This window comes from Arvicanthis niloticus, chromosome 10 (genome assembly GCF_011762505.2).
Source record: "Arvicanthis niloticus isolate mArvNil1 chromosome 10, mArvNil1.pat.X, whole genome shotgun sequence".
Lineage (NCBI taxonomy): Eukaryota > Metazoa > Chordata > Mammalia > Rodentia > Muridae > Arvicanthis > Arvicanthis niloticus.
The window spans coordinates 32513088-32541017 of record NC_047667.1 but is presented as its reverse complement, the minus strand read 5'-3'; the positions used below and the strand labels follow the sequence as shown (position 1 = coordinate 32541017).

At 33.4% G+C, this 27930-nt stretch overlaps 1 protein-coding gene across 2 annotated transcripts; it reads left to right on the top strand.

Annotated features, from left to right (window-relative positions):
* Positions 1-1671: 1671 nt before the first annotated feature.
* On the top strand, positions 1672-25948 carry Rgs21 (regulator of G protein signaling 21). Of its 2 annotated transcripts, none has more exons than XM_076941748.1 (4): positions 1672-1682; positions 5808-5869; positions 9293-9459; positions 25745-25948. In XM_076941748.1, exons 1-4 carry the CDS (start codon positions 1672-1674, stop codon positions 25946-25948), a joined length of 444 nt encoding a protein of 147 aa, XP_076797863.1. The 2 variants fall into 2 exon arrangements, with proteins under 2 accessions (XP_076797863.1, XP_034369464.1); XM_034513573.2 differs by having other exon boundaries at positions 5793-5869.
* Positions 25949-27930: the final 1982 nt, after the last annotated feature.

The window sequence follows — 27930 nt, the reverse complement described above, 5'->3', positions numbered from 1 at the left end:
AAAAACTAGTGATCGTTAAATGTCCAGTGTCTTCATCAGGCAATTGCCTATAAGAATGTATTGAACACTGCCTAAAATCATTTAACCTCCAATAAAAGTTTAATTGTTTTCCTGCTCATTTCAGTATGAACCTTCATTTTGATAAACAAAATTTATTTTTAAAAGTTTTTCTGAATAACTTTCTACAGATAGAAAGAAAAGAAAGGAAGAAAGGAAGGAAGGAAGGAAGGAAGGAAGGAAGGAAGAAAGAAAGAAAGAAAGAAAGAAAGAAAGAAAGAAAGAAAGAAAGAAAGAAAGAAAGGCTGGAAAAAATCATCAGGTTCCCAAAACAATACATTCTTTTTAATCATAACTATAGAAAGATATTTAATTCAGAAATTTATTCTGAATGAACAGAAGCTTTTAAACATAAATAAATAAATACTGACTGTGATTTATAGAAGGATTTGACAAAATAATTTTATTGAACTCAAAGCATATATTTCAATTTTGTCTTAGAGTCTCAATAAAAATAAGTGTTTTCTGCCTCCTATTTCTTAAATATTTTAACTGACTTTACAAAGAAAACATCTAAAATTTAAATTTATTTTTTAATATAATGTATATCAAAAATAAATTCAAATGCATATTATAAACTTAGTGTTGTATTATCCTTCACCAGCAATACAAAAATCAAAACATGTTTAATGATTCAGTTTTTGCATATCATAAGAACATTACTTAATGGTGCTTGAACTAACAAAATCAATTGAGTTAATTGATGATTTCACTGCATAATACCACCATGATTATTTAGGTCATCACTTCTACTTCCATTAGCTTCAGCACTCCAGGCTCATTCAAATACCAGAAATTTTTGTAGAGCAGGAAATAGGGATGCTTCAACTCCAAGTTAAAAGGATGCCTCGTTCTACTATTTCCATTGTTTTCCTGCAAAGCTTAACAAAGAATAGAGTTACCAGCATTTACTAAAACACCAGCATCTGGGTTTTATTGTGATAAATGTGTTGATATTATTATTTTAAGCATCAGTGTTGGATTAAAATATATGGGCATAAATTATATGAGATTCATAGGTTAAAATACTAGAGAAATGCATGCCATTAAGCCCCCCAGCAACTGAACAAATTATAGGTAACAGAAAAATGCATTTTCTATATCATTTTTGTATATAACTAAAAATTTTAATCTTAAGTGGTTGTTTCAGTGAGCTCAAAGTTAGAGCCTGCCTCACAAAATCAAAGAATAAAAGAAAACGAACTTTAGACATAATACAGACCTAAAGGTGATTATTAAGCACATGTTATAATATTATAACAGTGAATATTTTGAGAATAATTCATAGCAATGAATGCATAGAAAATTTAGCAAGTAAACTAGCAGAATTATTATTCTAATGGAATAGTTATTTTTGTATGCCTGACTCAGAGAAGTGTCACATTTATTCAAAGAATTGTGTGTTCCTTGGAAGTTAAACTGTTTTGATGAGAGAGAACATAGCAAAATGATAAAAGCTGAGACTAGCACGACTTAAAAAAATGCCAACTTGTAACCCAGGGACAGGTATTTGCATACTAATTGTAATATTTCTGCTGTCATGTACCTTCAGCTTGAAGATCAGTCAGAAAGAGAAACTGCATCATCTGTGACAGGCAGACAGTGGGACGCACAATGCCAGTAAAGTGAGTTGCTGTTTAAAGCTTTTTCTATCTCAGAAGATGTATACATGAAACCCTTGAGTCTTCAGTAGTCCATATGACTCGCTACCTTCATTTATGATAAAAATGTGAATTGTTGTCTTTCACTCAACTTGATTTTATATTTTTTGCCTTTCTCTATGGATGCTTTTCCTTTCTAAAATATGTGCACAATGCATGACTTGCTTTTGGTTCTAAATTCTCTGTTTGCCAGATAAAATCATTAAAGTCACCAGAAAGTTGACCTCTCTTTTCATCATGTTTTTCAAAGTAGTGAGTTAGAGATACAGCATGTATGATCTTCGTAAGAATTATTCATTATCACAGTACTTATTAAAAAACTCTTCCATGGATATTCAGTGCTGGGTAAGGAAGCAGCTGTCGCTTCCTCAGGCACATGAACTCCTTGCTTGAGTTTTCCATTCTCCAGCACACTGCTAATTGAGTGTGAACAGCTAAGTTGTTGGATTCCACATTTTTTAATGCAATACAACTGGTTCTAGCTGGCTCAATTAGCAAGATAACTGGTAGCTTTCACGCAGTTCCCATCTGGTCTGGCTCTTCTCTGGACATAGAATATGACTACTCCCAGCCTTGATGGCACTTGCTTAATGAAGAAAACAGACAGGAAATCAGCCAAAACCCCATGAAATACTAAGTGTAATTTTGGCTCCAGACACACAGTGAATTTTCTGGCAAACCATACACACATGGAAAGTTACTAAGATTAAAGCACCAGAATTTTATAAAGTTTCTCTCTCTCTCTCTCTCTCTCTCTCTCTCTCTCTCTCTCTCTCTCTCTCTCTCTCTCTCTCTGTGTTTCTCTCTCTCTTCTGTACGCGTGCACACACACACACATTCACACAAAAAGAATCACATATACCTCCATTAAGGTTATAATTAAGACACAAATAAAATGAAAAGCAAAAATAATAATAATGAAGGAATGGTATATTGGCCATTTACTTCAGGTAACACACAAGTTTAAAAAAAAATCAACGAAGCCTCTACAGCTTTAGCTACTGATCTCTTGTTCTCTAATTTTTAATCATAGAACTTATTACTATTTCTACAACAGCATTTTATAAAACACATGCTTGTATTTCTTATGCTCATCTAACCTAGGAAATTTTCTACATTTATTTTATAATTTAAAAGCTATAAGAATGTGTATTGCATAAACTTTCTGTTGAGTAATTGCTACTATTGTATAAAGTATCTGGGTGATTTGTGTGACGTTATAGTGCAGGAAAACTACTGCACATGTCCCCAAAAAAGGGCATATGTGTTGCCTTATGCTTTGGGGGAAGAAATTTGAAAAAACTTAGGGTCCTAAGCAGGCTTGTCTTTAAGTATTAACTCTACCCACTACTATCTGTGTGATACTGTACAAGTCGCTAGCATTTATAGTCCATTTAGTCACTGGTAACAGGTGAATCCAATACACTAATTTATTGTCACTGTTAACTGATGGAAGATAAGTAACATGCTTAATGCGATCCAGAGTATATTATAAACATTCAAGGCACAGTTGTACACTTTAGTGTTCTGATAAATATTAGTTTTTACTTTGTTTTTAGGTACCAAAACATGTCCTTTCAAAGAATAAAAATTCATAAGAAACCTAAATTAAACATTTTTAGTAGTAGAAAATACTATTCATTAGAATAGCTACACTTTACCTAATTTCTGGAAAAAAGGCACTCTACTTCTTCCAGCTCTAACAGTATAATAAATATTCAAAACTGAAACTTGTAGGTAAAAAGCAGGTCAGAAAAGTGAGCAGTCCAGGAATCTTCTAAAGCCACAGGGGTATCCCTTCTGAGAGCTGAAAAGCAGCTTACTCCTTTAGAGCAAAGTCAACATTTCCTGACATGAATTTATAGTAGCTGTATATATAGCAACTGTAATTGTAGAATGTCTAATATTCTGTGTGTATATCTACAGAATACAGAGCACTTTAAGTACAGCCCTGTAATTCAAAACAACATTCTTCCTTTGGTTCTTAACTCCACTCTTGCTTCCAGACTTCTTTTCTTCCTGCTTTTCCTGTTTTTACACAAATATGAAAATAGGAATGGCCACTGCTTATTGACATGCCTCAATGCTCAAACTTCTCCTGGCTCTACCTAAAGGCCCGTGGTGCAATCTTTGCCATCACCTTCCTCAAGAATGGCAGTAAGATCCTGCTCTTTTGTGGTCCTCCAGGCATGCTGTCACACTCTATCTCTGCTTCCTTTGCCCATATCACTAAGGATGTTCCACTTGAACAATTTACCTACAATTCCATTCTGTTCTCCTGGCATCCTGAAAGCCACGTCTTCTTTTCTTAGGTCTTATACCAAGCATTGTGTAGATTTTGAACATTAACTTCTTGGCCGAGCCACATTCTTCTGAGTGTAGAAAATAACTACTTTTACTTCTTATTAAAGAACCTGTATACAAACAGAGAAATAGACATTTATAGTAGAATGGATTTGCTATTTCTCTATGTTTCTGATAACTACTCCTCATTTCAAAGGCTATCCTGATGGCCAAGTTACTCTCTGCCCTATGCACTAGCACATACTCTGCAGAGATTGAGTTTCATATAATTTAAATATTACATCAACCACTATATTTTCATCTGCATAGACTATTTTATACAAGTGCAATTTAAAATGACCTTTATGATAATTTTAGAATACCAACAAAAGAGTATGAGAGCCATGTAACACAACATAATCGTAGTGAAGTCACAGTTTAAATGCACAAAAACTCTTCAGTGTGAAAGTAAATCTAGGATTAAGACTAATAATTTATGAACAATCAAAACTAAACAATGCAAATCTTTTTACATGTCCGTTTCAATGAGAGACCACCATTGTAAAAGTCTCCTAGGCAGTCTGTGCTTTCAAATGCTAGTAAGTTAAAGGAAAAGTGGAAATCCAAAGCTCATCACTTAGAAAGAAAATTTGAGCTAGAAAATGTCAATAAGAGAGGAGAGAAAAATGAATTTCCAGGAGACTTTCCTCAATCCTCTTAATATATGAAAATACAACTAATATTAAAACAGAGGGAAGACACAGTCAACCCTTTAAAAGGCATATAAGAACTGCAGTAAATTACAAACAATAAGACATAAAAGCATAATAAGCACTTCACATAACCACATTTAGGATTATCAATATGCAATGCAAAAATATGATATGCAATGCAATATTTATAAGGATAGCTGGAAGTGAGACTGTCTCTACTTTATTGTCAATTGTTTAAATATATGATTTAGTTAGCTAGCCCTTTTCCATCTGTGCATAACTATACAATCGAACTCCTTGGCTAGGAGTGGCTTCCTCTGAATAGGGGCTTGTTTCATCAGAATCTTTATCTATTAATAGGAATAATACAAGGTATATTTGTATCTCACAAAGTTTATATCTTAAAGCTGATTTATTATTTTTATATACTATCCCCACAATGTATACCTTCTTCAGGAAACTTGAGTCCATAAATTTTTACTGCTTTGAAAAAATATATCACACACTTGATAGATTCCTACATTTAAGTAAAGCAGCCCAGAACTAGTCTACCAGCCTATAAAATCTGATTCAGAATAGGGTAACTGCAACAAAATACCAAAATCTTACACATCATCACATTAGAAATCCTTAAAGCCTTTCTATACTTTCTAAATATTCATGATTATTAAACTGGTGGGTTTAAATGCTATGAAAACTTTAAAAATATCATTTATTCATTTTGATTACTATCAGAAGAATTTTTGAGTAGAATAAAGTGACACATAATTAGTAATATATTCAGCAGAGTTTATAATTGCTTCACAGAACCACTGTGTCTCTGGTGCCATTAGTATAACTTCATCATTTACAAATATTAACACTGTTGATTAGATTGATAAATAATATCCTAACATCAAATTACATTCCACATTATGCTGTTGTCATTGTCCACACTGGAAAAACACTATGCGTTCTTTGTTGACATTTTCCTGTTTCATCAATGGCTCATTTTAATGATGTGATTTAACAAATATCTAGCTCAAGTATTACCATAATTTATCAAAGAAAAAGATCACAATGCTATTGTCAAGGGTAGATGCTGTTTCTACAGGTCTCCAACTACGGAAACACTGGCATGGTCTGAAAATATGGACTCGCTCTTAGCTAACCAAGGTAAGATGCAAGCAAAAGTGCATTTTTAAAATGATAAACACAAATCATTAAACCTTGAAAATGACAAATATTTCCGGAAGTATGATATTGACCAGCATTTGAAGCATAAAAATTTAAGATCTTGATGTCAAAATAGATTTAGTTTAGCCTAAATTAGGTTGGTTAGAAGTTTAAACATGAATACAAGAGAAATTAATTATAAATGAAAATCAAAGAAAAAACTTTCCATTATTTTAGCCTATAATTACATGAATTTGATGAGTTTGCCATTGCTAAAAAGCTGAAAGAAATATGCAAATTATCAACAAGGGAAAATTAAAATTAACCACTTCTTTTTCAATTTTATGACCTAAAGTAGAAAGTTATTAGTGTATTTAAAATAAATGGTCTTCATTTTGACTGAATCCAAAAAAAATCATTTTATTTTTTATTAATGAATATGTGTTTATATCTAAAAGCATGGTTCAATGTGACAATTGTGATCAATTATATATAAAATACTTTAAAATTGACATTCATTTTTATACAAAACATAATCACAAACCTTCCCACACTTTCTATTTGTCTTATAAACTATTAGCTTCAGAGTACATTCATCCTGAGATGAAAAAGTGGGACTATAGAGATTATGCAGAACATATTTATAGTATCCATCGTATTATCCAAATAACATTTCTGTTTTAAATGAGTAAAGTGTCAGAAAAGCATAAAATAAGTAAACCAGGCACATTCTGCACTGCTTTCTGTTCATATTTATAGTTGGAATGAATTAAATGCATTAAGATACACTGACTACTTTATTTTTATTGGCTAAGTCATAAATTAATCCACCCACTATCTCAAATACAACTAAAGACATTCATTGAAAATGCTTTGGATCTGAAACAGCTCTTTCTAAGTTAGAAGGGAGACTTTCTTATGTTCTTTAGTGTGTAACCAGGGGATTAAGTCAAGTTTGGTAAGTGACTCTTATTAGGATCCCTCTACTTGTTGGCATGAACACAGTTCCTCTACTGCAGAGAAAATGATTTCTGTTCAACAGCCATCCAGAGTAGAAGTGAAGAGGACCCTGAGATGGATTCAACTGCACTCATACAACACTCCCATAAAAGACCAAAGTTATAATTCATCTAAATAGTTAATACGGCTTTTGTAGATCAAGATAAATACTAACAGTATAATTTTTTTCTAACCATTTACATACCTAGTAGATTAGAAAACTACTTAAACATTTGTACTAACTTTGCCTCTATGGTGACTTGGCTGTCCTGGTAGCTTTCAATTTCTACTCCATTTAATGTCCTCTGTGACTGCGAAAAAGATAAAGCCATTCCGTGCTGTACAATGCCCTCAAGAATGGATTTTATTGCATGTAATATGTTAGTCCAGACTTATTTGAAATGTTTTCAAATTAAAATGTGTCTAGAACAGAAACATCAGTGAAATAGTGAATAGACGGACAGAGATTCATGACCTGAAAGTTAATTGTTGATTTTGTTTCTTGGATGCAAATTAAGGTGTGGAAGGAAACATCATTCAGAGTAGGCCTTTCTAGAAACTGAAGAGAAGCAGAAAACGGGGTCATTTTTCAATTTGTAATGTCCAATACTCTAGGATACATTCATAAAATCCTTGAGGAGAAGAGCATGATATGCCCTAGTGACACCCACAATACTATCATGCAAGAATAGAAGAATTACTTCTTTATTAATGAATACTTTATCTTATATGTTTGGACTTCAAAATTCCAGCAATGTTTGGATTACTTTCAGAGGAAGCTTTACCTTTGACTACAAATTTAAAAGTCAAAATTTGTGACAGATAAGCTTAGTACAGAGTTAATTTAATTTTCATATGATTAGTAATAATAACAACAACCAATTCTCTTACATTCATTTCAAAAATTTTAATTAGCATCTGATATATTTTTATAATAAAATTTTATTTTTACGTTACTTCATTTAAGAAAAATATTATGCCACTTTTATTCAGTGTTTTAGACACTCGAGGTTTGTCCTAGAAAGCTATGCATTATTTTATATTTTTCTTACTAAATTTCATTCTGTTTCCCACCTGCAGCAACCTATAAAAATTTGACAGATCTCATTCCTTCCATATTTTCTTCTATTTCTAGTCAGTCTTTCAACCCCATGAATTTTTATAAGTTTACTTCTTCCAGGTGATTAGACAAGAGGGGTAACTTTCTCACCCTGCACTGGGAAAACAAATGTTCAGAGCACAATCGCTGTGTTTTCAGATGGCAAATTCCTCAGTGACAAAATCTGGAAGAGCATGTTCCTAGTCCAACATAAAGCCTCAGTTTACAAGCATATCTGCCCAAATACAAATGGAAAAGCTGAACACCATGACTTTAAGATACCTGGAGAGTATAGTCAAAATAAGAGAGCTTAACATAATCTTTCTAACATAGAATGTAGCTTCTGTCATACTCTCAACCATACATAGCTGAAAACACTGGACAAGAATCACCTTTTTAAATTATCTGTGGATATTTTACAAAAGAAGTCCATGAGGCACATTTTATGAGGATTACAGCAAAATAGAAGCCTAAGCAGCATTTTTAAACACATAAATATTTATCAAAGCCAGACTTGTGCTGCATGTGTGATAATGTGTGAGCGGGGAGGGGTGTTGAGACATGTGTTGTAATAAGTAAAGATAGAACTGAGATTATTTTTTTTGATAAATCCATATCCTGGTCAAGTTAAAGGAACTGAGCCTGTAGATAAGTGAGCCCCCATGTGCCCCCTAACTCCAAAGTCTACAGAGAAGTATATGCTCAGAAGAAAACAAAACATGATCATGTGGCATCTCACATTGAGTACATTCCTTAAAGCAACACTGGAAAAAAAAAAACATTTCTTGCCTTTCAGAATTAAAATTTTCCAAAGAAGAGGTGAATAAAGACTCAATCCTAAAACCTTGTTAGTTACTTTCTTGGTTTAAGGATCATATTTGTCCAATATAGTCAACGCAAAAATTCTGTCTTCTCCTCTGAGCCCAAACCAACATATCTCATTCTCTCAGTTCCAAATCTCATCTCAAAAGCTTATATCAAAGAAATATATACATATCCTAATTAATATAACACAATTAACTTGAGCTAAGCAGTTCAATAGCCCAAGACACTAGTCATCAAGACATTCTCTGAAAAATAAGTCAGACCTAGAAATAGAAAGTGTGGTTTTTGGTAATGAAGTTACTTTTTAAAATATAAATGAAAATATTTTGGACTTGTGATTACTCACAAAAACTAAGTTTTCCAATTTGAAAATGATAATATGCAAATATTCCATTGTCTGGATAATAAATAATTGTCAGTGGACATTATATCAATAAATTCTCATTTGATGCAATGGACTATCTTATAGATGATGCAATGCTTTCTTAAATATGTTATAGCTGGATTGGATGCTTTTCGAACATTTCTAAAAACAGAATTTAGTGAAGAAAATGTTGAGTTCTGGCTTGCCTGTGAAGACTTCAAGAAAACAGAATGTAGAGAAAAGATTGCTACCAAAGCTAAGATGATTTACTCAGAATTCATTGTAGCTGATGCACCAAAAGAGGTAAGTGAAATGTCTCAGAATAATGAAGTTGCATCACTCACAGGCTGTTCACACTTAGAAATGGAGTTAACTCCATCTAAAGAATAACATTTCTAATCATTTCTTTTTTATAGATTAAAAAGTGTCAGTAAACTCCAATATATAAATATATTCAATGCCAGTATATTTTTTAAAAAATTAATGCATGTGAAAAAAAAAACAATCTTACCACTCATATATCACCAGTTTTCATTTTCAATTTCTTAGAAGTCTGCCTTATAGACTGTAATAATGTTCTATATTCCAAAGGTGGGTGTGAAACTTTTGTGTGAAAATGAGCCAGATAGCTTTAGGAAGTGAGTAAATCCCTTGTGTACAACTTAAAGATCAGCAAAATACAAAGCATCTCAAGGGGAAATGTAAATGTAACTTTTTCATCTGATGTCATTTACTATCTCAGAGGATTACTGTTGAATAAACTCACCCTTTCTAACCTTTTTGAATTCTGGCTGACTGGCTCAATTCAGCTGTTCTGGCTCAAACTTCTCTATGAACTGACAGATTCAGTTTTTCAGCATCTTTTTTTTTTTTCCAGCTTCTCACTGAATTGTTCTGCTTGTCCTTATACTTACTCTGGAAATGTGTTCTAATCTTCTGGCTCCTTCTTACTATCTGGCTACAACTGCCTCCGCTTACCTGCACTGAGCTGCATGGACTCACAAATGTTTTCAACTCCACTAAATTGCACTCACTGAACTGACTACCAAATGACTGGATTGAATGGCTCCAAACTGCACTGACTGAACTCATCTGACTGAACAGAACTGACTCAATTCTCTCTCACTTCACTGCTCTTCAGTAGTGGACTTTCTTTCCTATTTGTCCTGAGATACTTGGGTATATCCTACCTCTGACTCTGACTCATTTTTGTCAAATCTTTCTCTGATCTGTCACTTTGTCTGCCCCTCAATTAGACATCGCTTTCAAACACGGCTGCTTTCTTCTACAAACTAAGCTAACTTACAGTGTTTGGAATTAAAGGAGTATAATAAGGGAATCTTTCTTCCAGACAAAGCAGCCATGTTGCTGGCTTAAAATTCCTCTATAGGGAATTCTAGAATGATTCTAATAATTTCTCATGAAATAGTGTTTATTTTTTATTTTTATTGTGTACACATGTGTGTGCTCCTTTGCATACATGCATGTATATGTATAGATTCACTTAGCTGTGTGTGTTTATGCCAGGCATTAACTTCCAGATATGTTACTATCTAGCCATCCACCTTAACTTCTAAATTTTTTTTTTATTTTTGAGATTATAATATAATTACATTTCCAAGTCTTTCCCTTTTCTCATTCCAAAACTTCCCATATATCCCTCCCTGCTCTCCTTCAAATTCTTGTCTTCCATTTTCATACATGCCAAAATGGACAGGGAAAAGTTTACAGACCTTAACCACTACATGAAGAACTAGAAGTAATCAAAAAGGCAGAGAGAGAGGAGAGACAATCTTCCCAGGAAAGAGATTGATTGTCCACCTTAATTTTTGAAACAAGGTCTCTCATTGCAACTTAGGTTTACTGTTTTGGCTATACTATCTGCCCAACTAGCCTCTAAAATCCATCTATCTCCACCTCTTCAGTTTTAGTGTTACAATCATGCCCAACCTTACATGGGTGCTGGAAACCCAAATTCAAACCATCAATTTGGTTAAGAATGCTTTCACTAAGCCCTTTAATGATATTTCTGATATGGAAATTTTCATTAGTGTTTGGTTCAATTTTCAGTACAAAAAATCATATATATACCAAATAGTATATTATTAAGTATAACTGGTATTTAAACATTTTACATGTTAAGGTTGATAAAGATACCTTGAAAATATGTAACGCAAAGTCAAAATTTTTAATGAATGAGTAATGGACAAATAGAAAGCTGTATGAAACTATTAATGCCAAATATTAGCTCATAACACCAGTAATTTTTCCTACAAAGGTAAAAAAAATCATACATGTGTCACTAACAGTTATTTATTTTCTGATCCAACATTAGGATATGTGCTGAGAGTAAAATGATGGTCCTTATACTCATTGAGTAAGTTAAATAGAATTCAAATACATTGCTTAAAAATCTAGGACGGAAAGTTATAGGAAGTTCAGCTTTTAGATGGACATTAATTACTGCAGTGGTTACTAGTTTGGTATAACACTAACAGACACAAGAACTATTGAAGTGTGGCTTTGAATTCACAGGGGGTAGAAAAGAACTTGAACTCATATGGAGATGCTTCAACATTCATTTCCAAGTCACCACCTAAAAATCAATAAATAATTCCGGAAAATTGAAAATGTAGTATTATGGTTTGTCAAGTTGATTAATGTGCCATTTCCTTAAAGTTTGAAAGCAACTCTGAAAAAATGTATTTTATTATGATCCTCATTTCAAAGCCAGTCTTTTTTCTTCCTTACGCGTATAATTAGCAGTAGCTACTTTAACATACCAGAAAACATCATGAACAAAATATAATAAAAATATAATTTTAAAACTGCTGCTGAGAGACTGTAGAGGTGGCTCAGTGATAAAGAGCACTCAAATGCTCTTGCAGAGGATGAGGGTTTAATTCCCAGCACCCACAAAACAGAACACAACCTGATGTCTTCTTCTGGCATCCAAGGATTCCAGGCAAATATGTCGTACATAGTCACATATGCAGACAAAAAAAATCAATACACATGAATAAAATAAAAATTGAAAACATAAAACAATGCAGGTGAAATCAAAGTTATAACTAACAATTTTTGACAAACAGTTGCTTATTCCCTAACCTTTCCTTCTAAAATAAACATCCTCAGCAATAATTTCCCTAGGCAATGCAGTTGCTGTTTCCATACATAAAATTTTATAGGTTTTAATATTTTACACACCTAATTAACTAAATCAAATACAAATAAATTTATGATCCCTTTTCAAGTAATGGTTATTTTGTTTCAAAATGACACAAGTATGCATTTAAATACGACAAAATCCATTGATATCAGTGTATATATTTGTGTGTGTGTGTGTGTGTGAGTATGTGTGTGTGTGTGTGTGTTTTGTGTGTGTGTATAACCACTCTTGTTCCTATTATTTACCATCACCTCTTTCTAATGTGAATGCCTCCGGACACTTGAATGTTTTGTTTTATTTACCAACTACTTTGTCAAACCTTTATTGGCTTTCAATTACATAATAAAGATAATATATCCACTAGTAGATTTATTTATTAAACAGAACTTTTGAGTATTTTTTAAAATAAAAAATTGAATAAGATAGGAAGCGAGATTGACTTGTAACAAAACTGCACAAATAGAAAGGGAGCATATAATAATAAAACACATTTAAAGTTAATTATTGCCATAGTAGTAAAGAGAGATTATAACCATATTGAAAGGTATAGAATAGATTTCCAGAGTAACTCACTGATTAAAGAGACAGGTTTTGAAATATAACTCATGTTTTCTGAAAAGAGAAAATGAAGTTAGAATATTTCAGATTGAAGACATAATAGAGTTTACCATTGTGGTATAAAGCACTGTGATAATTTCAGAAATTGAAAGTATTTTGAAATTGCTAATGTCAGCAGAAGGATGGAGAATAGGTCTGAGATCTTTATTTCCATTTTTGGAGATAAAGAAGTAATGGGGAAGATTCTAGACTTATCTGGTAGGTAAATTGATGAGACTACATAATTTTCTTATACGTAGGTTAGAGGACACTATGATTTAGCAAGCAGAAAGTTAATTTCAGAGCAGTTCATAAGAGACCATTGTCCTTTATTTTATATTCAGCTGATACTCTGCAATTGACTCTGATAAAGAACTAAATTATAACCAATTTCCTTGGTAGAAAATCCTACACTGAAGAAAAGTGCTAGAGACATGTTGTCTAGGTGTCTACTAAGTGTTCTTTCCTTCCAAACACTCATTTCTTTACTTTTCACTGTAAAAATGCTCCTGATTTAATCAAATTTAATTGATAGCATCTAGACTGTACTAAACTTCATTACTGATGCTTGTACAAAAACTGACATTATATGGTTGTCAGAATACTATCCTAACAGGCAGAGACTACATGCAAATCCTGGCCTTTCAGGTTCTATGACAGATGTAATCTCATTTCCTCTTTTTCATCGTGTCATCTTGCCTCTGGTTCTCCCTTTAGCCCTGAGATGCTATGATATAGCACAAAATTTAATGCTTGGATATCTCAAGCTGAATTCAAGTCCAGTGCCTCCTTTTTGCTGTGGAGCCTTTCACTTCTGAGATTCACTTTCCTCATCTAAAACAGGAAAACAACCTATGTACATAAAGCAGACAAAACGGTGATCAATGAAATATTATTATTAGAGATTATTCCATGTGATAAAGCTTTTGATATTTTAAAATACTTTAATTATACTTTTTTATAACCAAGTCCTTAAATGAGCTATTAAAGTTTAAAGTATTACAAATCTCACTTGTAGACTTCTGTAAAGATGTAAAGACTGATTTTTAAGGCTTTAAAGCATAAAATGTGAATAAACACTGTACAAAATGTGATAACAAATCATCTGCCATTCAAAGGAGAAACTCACTGAAGAAATCTCACCCTGATGGGCTAGGAAGAAAATGTTCCATAAAGCTAATTGCATGACCTGGTTATTTTAAGTAGATGACTAGACATTTTGAATATTTTAGACATTTTTTTCATGTTTCACTAACTAATATGAAAAGCACTTGAGAATAGCAAAGAAAACATGATTCTCAATATTGATTATAGTCAGTCATATTCTAGTTTGGACCATATTGTTACAAATTTAGATATTTTGATGTTAAAACATTAATTGGCTTTAAAAAAAACTGTTTATCTTATAAGATAAATTATAATACTATCTTAATTTTTCCACCAGTGCTCATATATCATTAATAAGGAATTACTGGCCGACAGTGAGTTGACTCAGCAATAAAGAGTACTTGCAGCAGAACTGAGTTTGGATCCAAGCACCCATATATTAGCTCAAAACCATCTTCTGTTAACCTAGTTTCAGGGAATCCAATCCCTCTTCTGACCTCCACAGACAACAAGCTTGATGTGCTTCACATATACATATAACGATAAAACACTCACATACATAAATTAAAACAAATAAATCTATTTAAAAATGACAGCAATATCAAGTCTACTGTTATGCCCACTACTACTAGTAGCCAGAAGTTCATTCCGATTCTGTAAGATTAGAAAGCTGTGCAGTCAAACCACAACACAGTGTTTGTAAGTTACATAAATCCAAAGGTACAATCTTCTGTCAGAGTGCATAATGAGCATGCCCCAGGCCCCAAGTTCAATTGCTAGATGTTGAACTAATTAAACTAATAAAAACAAATATTTTCAAGCTCAGGTTCATTTTATTACCAACCAAGCAACATTTTCTTATTATGTTGTTGTATTTTTTTCTTACTTTAAAATTTTGTTCAAAGAAATTTCATATATGGCTCTTATAATTATTTCAGTTTCACTGCCTTGCTTCTTTTCAACTCCTCTCATGCCCCTATACTCCCTCTTAAAACCCTAAGTTGTTCTTTAATCATCATTTTACATAGATGAATAAATATGCATCCTACTGTGTACTTTTAGTGTTGCTCATACTTACATGTATTTAAAGCCGAACACTTGAGCTTGTATGAACTTACAAGGTCTCATGCCCAAAGAAAATGGATTCATTCTCAGCAACCACTGATTGCCTAGGCTTCTGCATCTAAGGACAGTTCTTTGTGAAAATTCTGTCATCCATGTTGGCATGTCAACCAATATTGTTATTGGATGCAACTTCCCCTTATATGAATGCAACAGATGCCCTGTATTTTGTCTCTTACAAACTTAATCTTCTGTGTCAGTATTCACTGAGCCTTAGATAGAGGTGGTACATTATAGTGCACCAGTAAGGTATAAGGACACTACAGTTATTTATTTTCTGCATTTTTACCACTTGTGAGTCTCATCTATTACAAAAAAAAATTTTGTTAATGAAGCGTACAAGCCACATTTACCTGTGGGAATAAGGATACATAAAAATAATGAAGCATTTAATTATTAGTTTTCTCAATTTTTTAATTAGAAAAAAATGGCTTAAGTATAATATTAAGTATAAGACAGATGAAATTGCATTGTATCTGGATGGACATGATGACTCCAACATAGGATTTTAAATTAAACTTTATTTCAAATAAAGTTAGTTTGAGACTGAACTGAGTGAATAAGTAGATATGGGGCTTGTTGATAGAGAGTGACTTTAAAAAAATGGGTGTGCAGATATTTCTTCATGCTTCTGGAGTAATACTTTATATTCTCCATCCTATGTTCATTAATAGATACCATTTTATTGTCAAGTCTCCAATGTATCGAAGTCACCTTGAGAATTACATTTATATTTACCAGTTATTGATAGCTAACAATTTACTCCTAAATATAGTCATCTCCAAATATATTCATTTTGTTCATTTCTTAGTTGACTTCCATTTTACTTATTCTCTGACAGTCACATGCATATTGTATGCTGCACACTATGTTGGTACATCTAAGAAAAGAGACGATATTACTTCTTCCACAGATCTGCTACTCAACTTTTTGGGAAGCCTTGGTATTTAAAGAATTGCAGTAGATTTCACAAGCATTAAAAATGAAAATAAATTTTAAAAGTACATGGAAATAATATAATTGGTGGTCAGAAAATGTGTATCAGAAAGACAAATTAGTATTTGACCAGGATTTGAGAAGAGATGCAAATAAGTGAAACAAGAAGGGAAGAAGGAAGGACAGAAGAATGAGAGGACCAGGAGCCAAAGAAAAGACTGACCAAACTCAGAGCAATTTACCTAAGTAGTGACAGCAGCTTGGGCTGTGTGGCAGGCAGGGCGGATAAAGCACCCGTACACCTTCCACATCACTTTGAGTTCTGTACTACCCTTTCATTTATCTTCAGTTAAAGGGATCTCTTTTTAGAACAATATCAGAGATGATAGATGAAAACAAACAGATGATAGAGAGAAACAGAAAGAATGATAACTAAAGAAACTGAAGTAGTTGCCGAGTGATTTTATATGAGCTGTCTTGTTTCATCAGCATATGAATTCCCTGCCTCAGAGAAATGTTAAGAGCATCCACTGTGCAGGAGAAAATGAGCCGAACTTTAGAGCTGCAAGTAAATAAATAAATAAACAAGAAAAAAATCATAAAAGGATGAACCTCCCAGCTCCAGGATCAGTAAGGAAAGACGTCTTGAGCTCATGATTCTAACTTCCAAATTCTTTCTCTAGATCTACTACTCAGTTTTAAGTGTTTATGACATAGCCTGGGAGCCTTGATATTTACTGTAAAAGCATAAAAAGCACAGATCATCACATAAAATCTATTTTCATTTCTACAAAATATTTCATTTTCCTTCTCATATTTTTCTCTAATTTGTATGACATCTTAGACTATGAAGTTCACGTTCAAATATGGTATTAGGAGACAAAGGGTGACATGAATATTTCTTCCAATCATACATTTGTTCAAAACAACAAAATATATTTTTTTAAATTAAAAATACAAACCTCATGTGTTCTTTAAGCTGCCCTATAGTCTTGTGTTTTTTAAACTAGGACAACCATGTTGATACCAGTAAGAGAAGGCCGTCTATCTGACTCTTTCCCAACCTTACTAACAATGAGATAACATCCCAAGCATGTATATTTAGAAATCTGTGTGCATCATGATTTTATATGTGTCATCTCCTTTTCCCACAGAAGCTGAAGAGGCATCTGGTTCTTATTCAATTCCATCTTTGCTTTGACTACTTGTCTAATTAATGAAGGTGCTTTTTAATTCTCTTCCCTTTTTTCTCTTGCCCAATTTAATGTGTTAGTTATGCTTCTCAACTTGTGTCATCTATTTTTGTCACCAAAGCCACTGATAACAAGCAGATAGTCTTGAGTAGGCACATATTCCTTATAGATGTTGCAAAAGGCTGTTTTCTTTAATCACAACCTTTTAGAAAATATTTCAGAATTTTCATTTGCCTTTGATGATGCCAAAAATGAAGTAATACAAGAGGTGTTAGTGGTGATTAAATAGAATTAAGTAACCAAAAACACGATTACAGATGGCTTTGATTTAAATAGTAATTTTTAAGCATTGTTGTGAATGATGTCTCAGATGCTAAATGCTCAGGTTTGGTACAGCGTTTTACTTATGCATGCTTACATCCTCTGCTCAATGACAATTTCATGTTACACTATGCATTCTAAATGAGGAAAGGCCACCTAATTTGAATTTGGGAGCCAAACTGGAAACTTTCCATCCAACTTACATAAAAATATATAAAAGAGAATTTAGAGTTAAAAGAGAGACTCAACAGGTAGTCTTTAAAATATATTCTTCCTGTAGAAATAATTTGTTGAAAGGTGAAAGAAGCTAAAAATGCAGGTGTACAAAAAAGGAAATTGGCTTTCATAACTTTCTGCTAACCAAAATCATGAGTATTAAAATATTTTAGATCTTAAAATAAAAATGTTTTAAATAACTACAGTATACATAGAGCCATTTTCTCAATGCATCATACTGTTCGCTCTCCCTGTCAACTGTGCAAAGGCTTTTTTCAAAAACACCGCAAGATTTAAAGCCTCACAATGGTTGTGATAACATCACAACTCTCATTTCAAAGAATAACAATCTATGCCCTGCTTTCTTGGACTGACAGTGTAGTCTGTTATATAAGATAACCTTTTAAAATAAACGCAAATAAAATACTATTTCTTGAAACACCTGAAATTAAGACTATACAAACAAAAGCAAATGTTCATTTATACTAATATAAATTGTTATATAGTTACTCTCACATAAATAATTTTAAGTTGTCAATATGTAATATATAATAGTGTTATATAATAGTGTTATATGTGTGTGTGTCTGTGTCTGTGTGTGTATGTGTGAAAATCGAAAGCTAAGTGTTATTTTCTATTCAAAGTTTTTATCTGCTGATGTTCTTTACATCTCTTTTAATGGTAATTCTGGTTTGCCATTGTTTTGACTAGATCATTGTAAGCCATCTCTTTATCTTCTCTTTATCTAGGAGTCCATATCTAATCATGATTTCCTATCATTCTTTAGAATATTCCTCAAGGTCAGCCATTCTTAAGATATGCCCTCAGGTCACAAGAATTGGATAATAAGTCTTCCTTTCTCTACCTAGTAAATGTGTTTGGGAAATACATGCTCTGTCCCTGCAGCATTACTCCCTAACTAACATCTATTGCCCACATATCTGATAAGGTTTCTAGATTATCTTTCTCATTCAGACCTTGTTTTTAAGCTCACCCAGAATCAGTGATTACTGAAACACGTGTTCACATTATTACCTTACTTAAAATTCTCCTCATGCTCTCACAATACATAAAAAGCAATATAGTGCTACAGGGTCTATGACCCACTTAACTCACTTAGTTCTTGCCTTTACTCTTTTGAAACCCAACAGGCTTCTTTGAATGAGTCCTCCTACAGGAATGACCTAGATTTCATATTTCCTACATATGATAATAATTCAAAGCCCAGTTTCAAATTTCACTTTCTTGGGAGAGACCTGTTTCTAGAAAACATATTTTGTTTTCTTTTATATTGCTTTCTGAAAATCTGTTCTAATTGCTTCTTGATGTTCTTGTTATCCTCAGATTCTAGCACAGTTCTATAACAACTGATCATTAAATACCCTAAATAAATTGATCTCAGAAAACAATTTATATAAAATGGCTAGCTTTTAAATATGTGATACATTTTTCTAAACAATAAGGTAAATAGCTATAATCATCTTACAGGTATATGTAACACCATAAAGGATCAATGTAAACAATTAGCACACTATTATTAATATTCCACTTGAAATTGTTTTCATATTTAAAGTCATCTTTATACAATCTTGCTTTTAGAATTTCTTTTAGAATTGAATCTATTATTCAAAATTTTTTATCGTTGGAAAAGACACAGTTGCTAAGGAAAATAAAATTAGAAAGAAAAGAGAGAAATAAACTTCTGGAAATGAATATCCATTTGGCTGATATTTTTGAGATATTCCATCCCCGAATTGTTGAATGCTTTTGTCATAACAAATCTCCTTTCTCAGATAATCAAAACTAAACATTTAACATTAACTAAAGCTTTCGTACCCAACTCTGTTTAAGCATAAACCTAATTTCTTAAGACTTCTACATCAAAGTTTCTATAACAAGAAAATAAAAGAAACATCTTTTCTGTGACACAGGAAGACTTTGAGGAGAATACTCATTATAAAATCAAGTATACCAAGGGGAAAAAATGCTATATGGATACATACGACAGGAAAGAAAGCAATCTGAAAAAGATTTATGTGAGGCTCACTTTGGAAACAGAAAACACAGTAGTATGTTTTGGGATATAACTATGTGTTGCAGGATATTTGATCACATTGTGCTTTTACCAGGAAAAAAAACAAACAACAACAACAAAAAACAATAACAAAAACAAAAAAAACAAAGAACAAAATCTAGTTTCTAATTATGGTGTTCCCAGTAGTTAGCACACACATTTATTCCAAATAATGAAGGTAAAGTTTATTTGTAGAAGAAAGCACCTATGTTTAAAAGTGATGTCTAATTGAGTAGAAGACAAACTGATGAATGAGAGAGAGATTTAACAGAATAGGATATGCCACACTTTCATGAGAAGAGAAAAGAAAGGAAACTACTTGAGGAGCAGTGCAAAGGGAAAGAGGAGGTAGTTTTACAGGGAGACTTTTACAGAGACAAAGAATTAGCCAGAGAAACATGAAGACAGGATGAAGAAGAGAAGAAGAAGGAGCCAGAAGATCAGAAAAGATTGCTAAAGTTAGTTTGAGACCAAGCACAATAATTCAATCAGAGGCAAAGAGAGAGAGGCCAGATTGAATCAGTCATGTTGGAGTGGAGTTTGAGACAGAACAACAACATTGAATCAGTCAGCCAGAGCTCACAAAGAACAAGAAAGGGTGAACTCATTCAGTAGTAAGTCTCAGAGTCTGAAAACATTCTAGGACTAGATAAAACTGTATGGAGGCTGGAAGCTTCCAGAACTAAGCCTAGTTAGCAGACAAGGGCAGTACGTGTCTGAGATGACAATTCCAGCATGCAAATAAAACTTATTATTACAACCAGGAACAATCAGGATATTGAAAACAGCGGGTGAGGAACACAGATGTTATGGTTAGATGTTTCACATACATATCACAGAAAACTAATAGAATTCCAGATAAATATTCATATAATAAACAGTCATGAAATTGATATTTGTATACTGGGAATACCATACACATGGTTGAAAGGTAAAGGTTTTATAAGAAATGTAGTAGAGGAAGAGAAGAGTTTATGTAGTAAAACCTAAACTGTAGGCACAAAACTGAAAATAAAAATAATTACTGTGAAGCTCTAGGATCAAAGGCACAATTTATTCAGACACACACACACAAACATGCACTATACACTAGATAATGATCAGAAAAGAAAGAGTCCTCAAGGATAACTGTTTTATGTCAAGCTTGAATAAGTTAAAGAAAAATAATGACATTTATATAAACATGTGAATGTGTTGTTTCTGTCACTGACAGTAAGAAGAATTGCCAAGACACATCTTCATAAAACTACTGATTATCTCCTGAAAACAATGATCTGCTCATCACTAAGATATCAATAGCTGAGGATGGCAGTTCCTTGGAAAGAAAGCAAGCAAGTCAAAAATGCTTTTGGTAGCAATATTAATTAGCATTAATTCATTTAAATGAAAATCTATTTAAATTACAGAATAATTCTGAGTAAATATCCAAGCATTTCTTCACTTGAATTTTTACAATATGTAGATAGTGGTCCTTAGCCTTGTGAGAAATGCAAAATATGTAACTATCTGACAGATTTTTTGTGACAAGAAACCTTTTGTGAAGTCATCATAATTTTAATCTATTCATAATCCACAAAGAAAATGTGACTTGGATTTAACCTTAAACACAAAAAGTCTTGTGAAAGACTTCTATGAAAAAAAGTGATTTAGTTAAACAGGATAATATAAAAAACTTCAGAAGAAGCAAAATGTAAAGAATATGCTGGAAATTTTATAGTTTTGTGGGAAAACAAAGTGTACATAGAAGCAGAGGAGATACATCTCAGTGATAGTGCTATTGGCTGCAGAGTGGACATAGAACAAAAGAAACGAGTAACTCAGGACTACATAGCAAGGATCATGAATGCCTAAATCAAGCATGACTATGATCACCGGGATGGTGATGATGATAGTGGAGGTGAGGATAATGATGTGAAAACAGTATACAGGACTACACAATAGGCACCAATGAATGCTACTGTCAATCAAACCTCTTCTGGAGAATGTCTAAACATAATAGGATACGTTGCTCCACACAACATTAGGAGAATACAAATCACTAGTGATGCTGTTGAAGAATTTCTATATATCTAAGTAAAGAAACAAATGGAAGCTTATATTCACACATACATAATATATTTAATTTTTAAAGGGATTAGCATGGGTGTTCAAAAAACAAGACAAGTTCCTGATAGTAGTTGATGTTCTTTCATTTTATAACAAAGAAGGCTAAATTCTTTTTTGCAGTACATAAGACATACTAAACCTAGGTGGGTCTCCCCTTATTCATACTTCTAATACTTGGGGTTTTTTTCTCTTGCATACCACACCCTAGACATCCAGGAATGTGGGTCTTTAGAACCTAAATTCTTTACTGTATTATCTGTCAGAAATCTTTCTCCAAATTCTTAGATATCTGACTTTTTATTGTTCAGTTTTAACTATGATTAATTTAATTTCATCAGCTGTCTTTCCCCAAAATAGAGACAGCATATGGCACATAATAGACACCTCCAGTCATCTATTGAAACCAATTAATTAGTGTATCTCTCTATAAATATGTTACTTTTATTTCTTCTAATGAAGGTATGAGATGAGACTCGTATTCAAGCTTTAGAAATACATGGCTTGGGCTTATCCCAGAGCATTTCTAACTGTCCCAAGGCCAAAGTAGAACCTTCTAGCCTCTGTACAATATAATCTTCTGCAAGCCCAGTCCTTGTAGGCTTCAGCTTTCAGCCTCCATCTGCTAACCTATGCCTAAAATATTTCATCTTCCCACACTTACTGCTGAATAAATTCACCTAGCTCTTTCTGAGCTCTGGCTGGTTTGTTCAACTCAGCTGTTTTGGCTCAAACTCGTTTCCAAGCTAACTGATTCAAGTTGGATTCTTTTGGCTTCTGGCTAAACTGCTCTGCCTGGCCTCATACTAACTTTGGTAATATGTTCTAATTATCTGGCTCCTTCTCATACTAAGGCTATTCTTAGTTCAGCTGTGTTTACCTTATTCTCAATGTAACCTGGATCTATACAACTGTCTAGAAAAAAACTACCATAAACACATAACACCCAACACATATCACACCATTTTTCTTTCTTGTTACTCTTAAGTAGCCTCTCTTCCTCATGTGAGCCGGGTATACCCTATCTGTGATTCATCCTGTCAAATCTTTCTCTGATTCATAACTTTGCCCTCAATTAAAGGTCACTTTCAAGCCTGGTTGCTTCCTTCTACAAACTAAACTTACTTTCATTGATAAGGATTAGGGGTGTATACTTAGAACATGTTGCTATTTCAGTCAGATCATACAGTAGTCCAGGACATGTCTGCATTCCAGCTGGATCATATTTTTGGGTGTGATCCCTTGCCAGAACAGCCATTGCTGAATTAAAATTCTTCTACATTTTACTTTAGTGACATCATCTGATTCAGAATATAAGTAGACTAAAGTAACCAAACAGAAGCTCAGCAGTATCAAGGTTCAGGTCATCAAGGCATCAGATTTGAAAATGGCCGTATGACCTCTTATATGAAGAAGGGGTAATTGACTCTAGATTTGGGGTATGTTTACAGAAGTTTCAAGATTTTATCTGGATCTTTGAGGAAGGACCAAAGGAACTGATCAAAAGAGTAGAATTATAGATGGATCTGGGGCCAGTGAGTATCTGAAATTTTCATCAAAGGATACTATATGAAAACTAATCATGTACTTTTAATGACTTCTTCAATTTAATTATATTTTATTATTGTTCCCCCTAAAATAATATTCACTAAAACATTTTATAATATTTATTCATTAGCAAATAAAACACTTTAAGGTAAGAGCAATTATTGTTCACTTTTCTGCCTTGGAAATTGAAACTAGAAATTTGATTTTTTTATATACATATCCTATTAGGAGCTGAATGGGAGTTAATTGCAGCTCAATCTACCTATCACTTAGCATCACTTCGATGCTGTATGAGTGATATTTATGAGTTTTCTTTCACAAAATCCCCGAATTATAGCACTTTATCAACTCTCACATTTTCTCCTGAGATGTTCTCATTGTATTCCATAAATATCTATTGATTTTTTTAATGATGTGGTAGGTATTCAGTTAAGTCCTAGAAATGATGACAAATGAGATATAGCCCCTGCCTTTGGAGAGCTTATAATATTAAGATTCAGATATATTTTAGACATCATGAATATTTTTAGTTTAATTCAGTTTCCTTGAATAAAATTTTTGCTGTTGAAATATTCTGAAATATGGATGGAGATGAGCAAGTACTGCTGCAAAAGTTGGCTTACATTTCAGCAGTTTTTCAGGTGAATGGGGTATTACGATGTAATAGATCTCTATTAGACCCTTCTTGGTGTGTTGCTATTGTTGTTGTCTTTGTATGTGTGTGTATGTGTAATTCAACATATGTACATTCTCATCTGCACAAGGTATGATAGCAATGAAGAAGAGGTATAATTTGTTTCATTTTACTCAAGTAGAGAGAAACAGAATAGAGGAGCAATGTTTTGGGAGCCTACAAGGTTTACTGAGTATACGGAGAATGGTGAAACACAGTCTAGAATATTATAGGTATTTCTATGTAAATATAGGCTTGGAATTCAGATCAAAATTTTAGTAAAACAAACTGATATGGGAAAAAGGCATCTCAAATTATTATGTGTCTTGTTTGGAGTTTCATTTTACCTTTTTTTTTTTTTTTTTTTTTTTTTTTTTTCGAGACAGTGTTTCTCTTTGTAGTCCTGGCTGTCCTGGAACTTACTCTGTAGACCACGCTGGCCTCGAACTCAGAAATCATACTACCTCTGCCTCCCAAGTTCTGGGATTAAAGGCGTGTGCCATCACTGCCCGGCTCTTTTTGCCTTTTTAAAATATTAGGTGGGGAGGGGGTGGGGACATCTTCTTGGAGACTGGGAAAAAGAATGGGTGTGGAACAATTTGAGGGCAAACTGAGAGATGGAATGAAGGGATTGTAAAAAAAAATTAAAGGAATTAAAAATAAATTAAATAAAAATAAAATAATTGGCCTCTAAAAATGAATTAAAAGTCAGCTTTAGCTGTTTTGTGTCAATGTTACCCCTCTCAAGTTAGAATAAATTATAAAACTAGTTGATAGGCCCAAAGTGGGATCCAGCTCAAGGGGAGGTTCCAAGACCTGACACTATTACTGAGGCTATGGAGCACTCACAAAAAGAGACCTATCATGACTGCTTTCTGGAAGACCCAACAAGCAGCTGAAAGAGTCAGATGCAGTGATATTTGCACACAACCAATGGACAGAAGCTGCTGACCCATGTGGGTGAATTAAGGAAAGGCTGAGAGAAGCTGAGGAGGAGGGTGACCCTGTAGGAGAACCAGCAGTCTCAATCTGGACCCCCAAGATCTCTCAAACACTGGACCACCAACCAGGCAGCATACATCAGCTGATATGAGGCCCCCAACACATATACAGCAGAGGACTGCTGGGTCTATGTTCAACCAGAGATGATGCACCTAACCCTCAAGAGACTAGAGGCCCCAGGGAATTTAGAGGTCAGGTGAAGTGGAGGGTGGGGGATGAAGGTGAGAAGTGGAAACACCCTGGTGAAAACATGGGGTGGGGAGGATGTATGGGATGTGGGACAGTCGGAGGGTGGATCAGGGGGGTTGGAATAAAGTCTGGAGTGTAAATAAATAAATAAATAAATATGTCAAAAAAAACCAAGAATGTGAGAATGTGCTCATTGTGTCAAAAATGAATGCATGACCTTGCTGCTTTTTCCCATCAAATAACTTTGAAAATTTTTTAGCAGTATGTATATCTAGTATCCTGATAAAACATGCATGTTTTGAATCTCATATAATGACATGCAACCTTGTTTTCTACAGATTAACATTGACTTCAGTACCAGAGACATCATCTCAAGAAATATTGCTGAACCAACTCCAAAATGCTTTGATGAGGCTCAAAAATTAATCTATAGTCTTATGGCCAAAGATTCATTCCCTCGTTTTCTAAAGTCAGAAATTTATAAGAAATTGGTAAATAGCCAACAGGTTGGAAATCATAAAAGATGGCTTCCTTTCCTGTGAAAAGGTAAATAAAATAGTGTATGAAAGGCTACCATATGAAACGTACAAACAATACAAAACATTTCAGGATTTTGGAAAATTTTTACTTTATCATTATATACATATATATATATATATATATATATATATATGTGTATATATATATATATTCTTAGTCACACACACACATATATGACTATATAAGTCACACGTTACAAATTTAGTCATTTTATCAGATATTTAACAATCTACTGGAAGAATACAGAGTGAGTTGATAGAGCTAAATAAAACTTTTCAAACATAAGTGAATATTTTTATATATTGTAATTTCAAGAAAATATTCATATCTTCATGCCACAGAGTTGAGGACTGCCTAGCATTATATACAACATTTAAAATGCCATTTGCATTATTCAAAAACCTCACTTCTGTAAAAAGAAAATTCTTAACCTAAACACAATTTTTCATCTACTTGATTCAACTATTCCTTGTGAACTATAACTGATAATTTGATGAGTATCTGAAATACTGTGGCTTTAAAGTTAAAAAGGAAAAGTGGCAGATGTGTGCACACTTGTACATATGCCTGACAGTGCCAGAGACCAAATGTTTCAAAATCTATTACTAGTCTCAGTAATAGCCTGACACTGATGTGTGTATGAAAAGGATCTTGTGAGTGATGGATTTTATATTCTCCTACTAGGAGGAACCGAGAGAGAAGAAGCACAATCAAGTGCAGATGATGAATAATAATATAGCAGTGACTGTACCATAAAGTAAAAAGTTACTACAATATCACCTATCTGATGTGGGTTAAGAGTCTATTTGCTTACTCAATGCTGGAATTTGCTCATAAAACCCAAATAAAATTTAAAATTTTTATTTTATGAAATTATTTACTGATGTAAATGTAACAAACATAAATTATTTCCTGTATATATGATGCTGTATGATTCAACAGATACTTTGTGTTCCAATTTTATTTTCACAGATTCATTTCTCTTCATTGCCATTATTTGAGACTGAAAATGTTTTAAATGAAGGAAAAACACTGGTGACTTATTTTGCTTCTATAAACGATTCATTTGATAGACAAGAATCTTGCTGCCTCCTCCTTTTGAAAAATCAACACTTAGACACATGTAAATGGATGGACTACTCCCTGTGCACTTGCAAATTCTACCAAGCCGGGCAATAATATGAACTGACATGTTTGCGGGGAGGGAGGTTATCTACTAATTGTAAAATATCTATACTATATCAGAATTTATTTTAGAGATTTTAGCTTCAGTATCTTTTAATGGGGGGATATTTTATTTACTCTAGAAAATGTAAGGACAAGAGGCATCTAGAATCATTAAACTTATACTATTACTTCCAAATAGAGAAAAAAAATGTTAAAGCTCAGTTGTTTCTTGAGATCACACATCTGGTGAGTGACACAGCTATAACTACAGCAGATGTCACCAAGTTGTCACACTGATGCTTAATTCAAGAAAATAACGTGGTTTCTCCCCACTTGAGTTGCATGAAAGTGCCGAATCTACACTCCAGCAAACCTCCCACACTCTGGCAAGGCGCCACAAATGTTTAAATTAACTCTACAGTCAGCTTATAAATTATTATCACACCGAAAAACTTTTATCATTGGCTCTCAGAAAGTAAAGGGGACTCCAATCCAACGTTCACCACCTTGAGGCCATAGGAGCTTTATATTTTACAAAGGAAGATCCTGAGATCAGCATGGTTTGGTTTTGGGTTTTTTTTTTTTTTCAATTTCTTATTGAATATTTTATTTACATTTCAGATGTTATCCCCTTTCCCCATTCACTCCACACACCCCCACCCAGGAAAGCCCTATTCAATCCCCCTTCCTCCTGCTTCTATGAGGATGTGCCCACAACCACCCACCCACTCCCACCTCCCCACCCTTGAATTACCCCACACTGGGACCTCCCCTCCCACCTATGCCCAACAATGCCATCCTCCCCTTCATAAACAGC